Source organism: Olea europaea, unplaced genomic scaffold (genome assembly GCF_002742605.1).
Source record: "Olea europaea var. sylvestris unplaced genomic scaffold, O_europaea_v1 scaffold1273, whole genome shotgun sequence".
In the NCBI taxonomy this organism is placed as follows: Eukaryota; Viridiplantae; Streptophyta; class Magnoliopsida; order Lamiales; family Oleaceae; genus Olea; species Olea europaea.
The window spans coordinates 198429-204959 of NW_019230182.1; the positions used below are offsets into that span (position 1 = coordinate 198429).

A 6531-nucleotide genomic window follows, 5' to 3' on the forward strand; every position below is an offset into this window, starting at 1 on the left:
TTCAACTCCATGATTAATTGTAAATTCAACTTCCTTGTAGTATTATAATTTATATGATTATATTTTCATTTCCGTTCCACCAATTAAAAAAAAAAGTTACAGTGTGACAAAATATTATTTAAAAAAATATTACTTCTAATAAAATTATAGGATATGGTTGATAGTTGATAGCATGAGAAAATGGAGAAAGAGTATTGTATGTAAAAAATGGATAAAGAGTATTGTGTAAGATTTAAAGGATCAAATCAGTTTCAAACCAGTTTAATGTGAACACAATATACTCATAAATGAACAGTAATCTCCACATTCACTCTTTTAAAGTAAAGGTGATATATATTCAGCTTAACATATGAACTTTTGATTGTGCCTGGAGATGAGGACGCTGTTAGATGTAAGATCGTGGCGTGATTAAGAATGATATCGTCGACAAAGCTTTATCGGCAAGTAAAGAGTGTTCCAACAAATATTCGATTGATTTCCCTTTTTTTCAAAGTACATTTGGCTTGTTGATTAAACGTTCTTCCCCAAGTATCAATGATTCCAATTTCTTCTATCGCCATGCTCGGGTCAGTGAACTAGCAATTCAGCTTAACAAATGAACTTTTGGGGTATTATAATGATGTCCTATCCGAAATTAAACTATTTACTAGTTAAGGATGGTGGATAATTCAAACTATAAGGAATAAACCATATATATTTGGACAAAAAGTATGTACAGATAGTTTTTTGGATTTTATTTTATTTTTATCTTCTCAAACTTGAGAAAAGATGTGCTTCTCTTGCGTCAGAGTAAACAAGCACTTTCAGAGGATCTCTCTATTTTGCTGGTGTAGGTATGCTGCTGTTAAGTCAATCAAATTGAGGAGAAGAAAAATCCAATTGAGAGAGATCAACTATCCTCACTAGGTCTTATTTTCAAAGAATTAAAAGAAAAATGGAAGAAGAAGATGAAGTACATAGTGTTAGCATGTAAGTTAATCACCATTATTTCCTGGGAGCAGGTATTGGAGATTTCTGCCCATCCTATTAGTGACAATTCTCTAAGGAATAGCCTGTGAGAAATTTTATGACTGCATTAGCTTTATCAAGAATTCACCTTCTCTTTATATCATTTTCTCATTTTTCATTTCTTTTTTTCCCTCTCAACCAAGCAATGCCATGCAAATGAAAGGATACTTTCAGTTTAGATGATTAAAAACGAATTAAAAATGCATGCAAGGATTTTGCTGCATTTTACTCTCATTTGGTTTCCTTATTGTGCTCAAAGGTGATTTAGCTTGTTGATTAGTATTACACATTGGTTTCCTTGAAGTGTTGGCTCTGTGCTCTAGGATTTTTTTTCTGTTGTTACTGAATTGGCATACTGCTATATCAGCAAAATAAGTTGGGACGAAGCTTTGGAATCATTGAAAGGGAAAGAAAAGAACTCTGCAATGATGCTGTTAGAATCACAATTTTTATTTCGTTTAGATAAATGGATGCTTCTGTGGATATTTATCAAGAGATCCAGAAGTCCAAGATAAGAGTCATTAGAAATAAGTGTAATTGCCAGTATGGTTTCTGCTGGGAGGGCTACTGAGGTGCAAGGGGCTTTGGATTCTCTCAGAGTTAAGTCAACTAGCAGTTTTGAACTCGCATATAACACTGCTTGCTCGTTGATAGAAAGAAACAAGTACCATGATGCAGAGAAACTGTAGTTATCAGCTAGAAGGTGATATCTATTCTCTGGAAACTTAAAATTTTTATGCTTCATGTAAATTAGGGAGAACTTGCCTCAAATGATATCAGTTCATGTTCGAGAATATCAGAATACTATCCATAACATTTTCCTTTTTCGATGTTCCCAGATCCTAGGAAACACACAAGAAGCTTTTGAATTTTATACTAATGTTATCAAGAGAAACCTGGCAGATGAATCATCTCTTGCAGTGGCAACAAACAACCTTATTGCTCTGAAAGGCCCCAAGGATGTGGCTAATGGGTTAAGAAAACTCGATAAGCCGATAGAGAAAGGCGAAGGACCACAGATCTTCCAGCTAGCTCGTGGTCTTGACCTAAAGCTTTCACGTAAGCAAAGAGAAGCAATATTCACGTCAATAGTCTGCTGTTGCTACTTCATTCTAATAAGATGGATCAGGAAATTCCATTCGACATATCTTTTCTTCTCATAAATTTCCTGTTAACTTCTTTTCAGATTGAAATTTGACATAACAAATGTCTTACTGCCCGTGGGTCTCTCGTTTTCTTTGACCAGTCATCTAATCAATGAAATACTACAGGATCGAGAACCCGCTTTTGCACTGCCAAACATGGTTTCCGGATAGTGTAATGCCCGTGCTCCTCCAAGCTGCAGTACGTGTAAGAGAGAAAAATGCAAACAAAGCAGAGGAGATATTAGGGCAATTCGCAGATAAGTTCCCGTTCCCTGACAAGTCTAAGGTCTTTCTGCTTGCAAGGGCACAGGTTTCAGCTTCTGCTGGCCATCCTCAAATAGCAGCTGAATCTCTGCTGAAAATTCCTGATATCCAACAAAAGCCAGCAACTGTTGCCTCCGTTGTTTCTTTGAAAGAGAGTGCTGGAGATATTGATGTTGCTGATGCTGCAATCCAGTGTTGGTCTAGTGCCATGACTGAAGACAATAAGCTTGATATCATCATGGAAGAGGCTGGCTGCACGACAATACGAGGGGCTGGTGAAGAACCGTGGAAGCATCGGGGCTTTGGCTGGGCTTATTCAGACAACCGCTCATACGAACATTGAGAAAGCGTAAACTTATGAGTAGTAGTTGAAACCACTATCCAGTTTGAAGGCAGTTGATGTGGGAGTAAAACTTCTGGTGCAAAGCACGTTGAGAGCAGTTCAACAGCAAGCATAACTGAAGAGAAAGCCAAAATACCCAAAAGGTTTCGACCCAGCAAGCCCGGACACTCCACCAGATCCTGAGAGGTGGTTGCCAAAGAGGGAAAGGTCTAGTTACAGACCAAAGAGAAAGGATAAGAAAGCAGCTCAAATTAGGGGTGCTCAGGGTGCAGTAACTAAAGATGCTGCTACTAGTGTAAACCCAAAATCAAATCAAACAACTAAGGGTTCCTCACAGAATGCGAGTGCAAAGCAATTGAAGCCCTCATCTAAGTCAAGGAAAAAAAATCCCAGAATTAAGAGGGACAAATCAAAAAAATTCTAATCTCATCTTGTAGTGGGGGAAATTTTATCACTTTATGGGTTGATCTTGTCTTTGAATTCATGCTTTCATCAGCATTGATCGTAGTTACTTCATAAAGAGAACATTTTTTGATAGGTAAATAAAGAGAATGTTCAAAAACAATAACATGTTAATGCTAATTTAGAACTTTTTTCAAGATGATACATCCAGTTTCGTGGTGTACTCAGATATATTTTCTTGAATGTTTCATTCTTGCTTTGAGTATTTGAAGGGATTTTAAATAAATATAGCTAGTGTGGCTGATTTGTGCACAGGAAAAAGATTCATACAAGTGACTGGCTAGTATGCTTATATTCCAATATGTCTAACATGAATCAAAACTCAAATTAGAAATTTTCCTTTAATGATTTTACATTGATAATGCTTTTGGAAGGAGGTGAGATTCTATTAGGTGCCGAAAGCTATATATTACTGATTACACATTACATAGGGGGCATACCCCTGTAAGCCTCCAATTACATCCACAATGCAGATATGTCTAATTTTAAGAACCCGTAACAAATGGAAAAGAATTACATACCAGTTCGATCTGTTGATGCATAAATCAAGTAAGTTTGTAAGAGAACCATTCCCATTGCATAGCAGTCATCGTCTCGGCTTTTTGATAGCTGAGATTTATTCAACTTGTTTTGGACATTCTATTTCCCTCGGGCTCCTTCTTTTTGGCACAACATTGACTCCCTGTGTCAATATCTTGGACCAAAGAGCATAGTTTGACACCTTGGTACTTTGTCTGGATATATTCAATCTCCATACTCAAGCTGATTCTGGAGAAAACTGAGATTTATGCAAAAGTGTCAGATCCCACTAGTGAGCACTTAGAAAATAATGCTTTCCATCTTCCACCACAGCCTCATTGTAGTGGGAGTATTTTGAAATCCCTCAAATATTTCTGTCCTCTGGGGAGTCTTTGGATGTGGTCCCCATGTTACATGAATTGGGTCCCACTAATTATTGGTCAAGTAACCACTAAATCTGGCAGACAACCTCATTCAAATTGAGATGGAGGCTTCAGAGATAATAAAGGCATCTCTCAGAAGGGAAAAAAACCAAATACATCTTCAACAAGCTCCAGATGTCTCATCAAATCACAAGTTGTGCCTAGTGCTAAGGCGACATAACTTTTCAGTTACCTTGAATTGGCAGACCAGGAGTATAGTAAATTCTTATCTCCTCATCATCTCTCACCTTGCCAGCCTTTTGCCACATGTTGTTTCAAAGTAATGTTTCAATGGGAAAAGGGAATCACGATTCGAATCTTATCCGGATCCAATCATGAAGGTACCCTTCTCACCTCAAGGTTTGCTTGAACTCAAACAGCACAGACTCTGGTCCCAAACCATGGCATCTGCCTTTCACAAATAGTTTTACCAGGCAAGTGAAGTATTTTTTGACAAATGTTAACTTTGAACTCCTTCAGGAAATAGTCTTGAGATCCTTTTTAATTAAACCCCTGGGGAAGCATGGCAACAAGACCCCTAGATTGTATGCATCTTTGCAATTGAAGATTCAGCCACCATCTTCTTCTTCTTTCTCTATTGCTACAAGTGTATTTTGTCTTCACAATAAAGCAAGCCCACAGATACATATTGATCCCCCAATGATGAAAAGCAACAATGCACTGGATTTGCTGTCATGTGATTTAATTGCTATCACTGAGGAAAAAATTAGCTGAACCAAATGCTATGATAATATCACGATTAACATGGAGCACAAAAAATGTTCACAACAAAGTCTTGATGTATGGGGATGGAACCTGAACAGAGAGTAGGTCAGTGGAACCATACCTTTTTCATATCCAAATAATATTTTTCTATGTATGTTCCAAAATAAGCACTGTAGAAAGACAGAATTACAGATAGCCAACCAGCTTTAATGACTAAGAAAGTTAGCCATCAACTAGGAGACAACCAATTTATAACACTTTTATTGAGATTCCAGGATATGAAAAAACACAGAAATTTGAAAACATAATAGGAAAGTTGTACGGATGATACAATCAACCTGGAAAGAATTGTAAATGGTTGGTCGGCATATTAATACATCATGAAAATTCAAAAGGTGAATATCTACTGGCAACTAAGATAAAATGCATTATGACTGACCTTGCTTAAGTTTAGTTGCCAAGTTCAGCCAAATTGGAAGTCATCCCTCAGATGACATATACCAGCTACAGATTCTACAAGCTTCATTTGTTTTGTCAACTGAATCAAACATGCATGGATCTGATTTGATTGAGAATGTGACTGATCTCTCACTATGAACTCATAAACATTTCCATTCAACTCAATGGAGCTGCAACCAGGAGTCTTGTCCACTCCTCTCTCCCTCATCACTTTCCTCACCTCCCCAGCCTTATGCCACATATTTGCTTCGACATACATGTTTGCAAGCAAAACATAAATTCCACTATCACCAGGATCCAACTCAAGAAGTTTGACAGCGGCTCTCTCTCCCAACTCGACATTTTTGTGAATTCGACAGGCAAAAAACAATGCTCCCCATATCACAGCATCTGCTTTTAAAGGCATGGCTTCAATAAGTTCTATAGCCTCCTCCAGAAGACCAGCCCTACCAAGAAGGTCCACCATGCAAGAATAATGTTTAAGCTCTGGAACAATCTTGAATTTGGAGCTCATTTGAGAAAAAAATTGGCGACCCTGTTCCACCAGACCTCCATGACAGCATGCAGACAAAATCCCTAGAAAGGTAACTTTGTCCGGCATTAGTCCAACATCAATCATCTCTAGAAAAATGGATAGAGCATCTTGTACATCCCCATGAAGTGCCAAGCCACCAATTATAGAGGTATAAGTTAACGCATTTCTGCTAGGAATCTTATGGAACACTCGAAGCGCTTTTGTAATGTTACCACACTTGGCATACATGTCAACCAAAGCAGTTCCAAGAGCAACATTCAAAGTAAGATTATGTTTTTCAATGTAATTATGAATCCAAATACCAACATCAAGTGCTCCAAGCTGCGCACAAGCAGATAAGACATTAACCATGGTCACCTCATCAGGCTTAACATTCCTGGCTTGCATTTCATGAAACAAAGACAACGCTTCTTTCCCACTCTTGGCTTGGACATAAGCACCTATCAGTGCATTCCAAGGGACAACATCCTTCTCTGGTATCTCATAAAAAAGTCTCCTAGCAGCATCCAAATACCCAAATCTCGCATACCCCACTACCATGGTTGTCCAACTCACCATGGTCCTATCATCCATTCCATCAAACAACATCTTTGCTTCCGCAAGATCCCCACATTTCACATACATATCAATAAGAGCATTAGCAAGTGG

The 6531-nt window shown here is 38.0% G+C and overlaps 1 protein-coding gene and 1 pseudogene across 1 annotated transcript; one reads left to right on the forward strand and one right to left on the reverse strand.

Annotated features, from left to right (window-relative positions):
- The first annotated feature begins 207 nt into the window (after positions 1 to 207).
- Positions 208 to 3736, forward strand: LOC111374655 (annotated as a pseudogene).
- On the reverse strand, positions 1728 to 6525 carry LOC111374666 (pentatricopeptide repeat-containing protein At2g22410, mitochondrial-like). Its single transcript, XM_022997375.1, has 2 exons — positions 3744 to 6525; positions 1728 to 2969 (listed from the first exon to the last, which is right to left on the reverse strand). Exon 1 carries the CDS (start codon positions 6505 to 6507, stop codon positions 5353 to 5355), a length of 1155 nt encoding a protein of 384 aa, XP_022853143.1. The 5' UTR covers positions 6508 to 6525; the 3' UTR covers positions 1728 to 2969; positions 3744 to 5352.
- Positions 6526 to 6531: the final 6 nt, after the last annotated feature.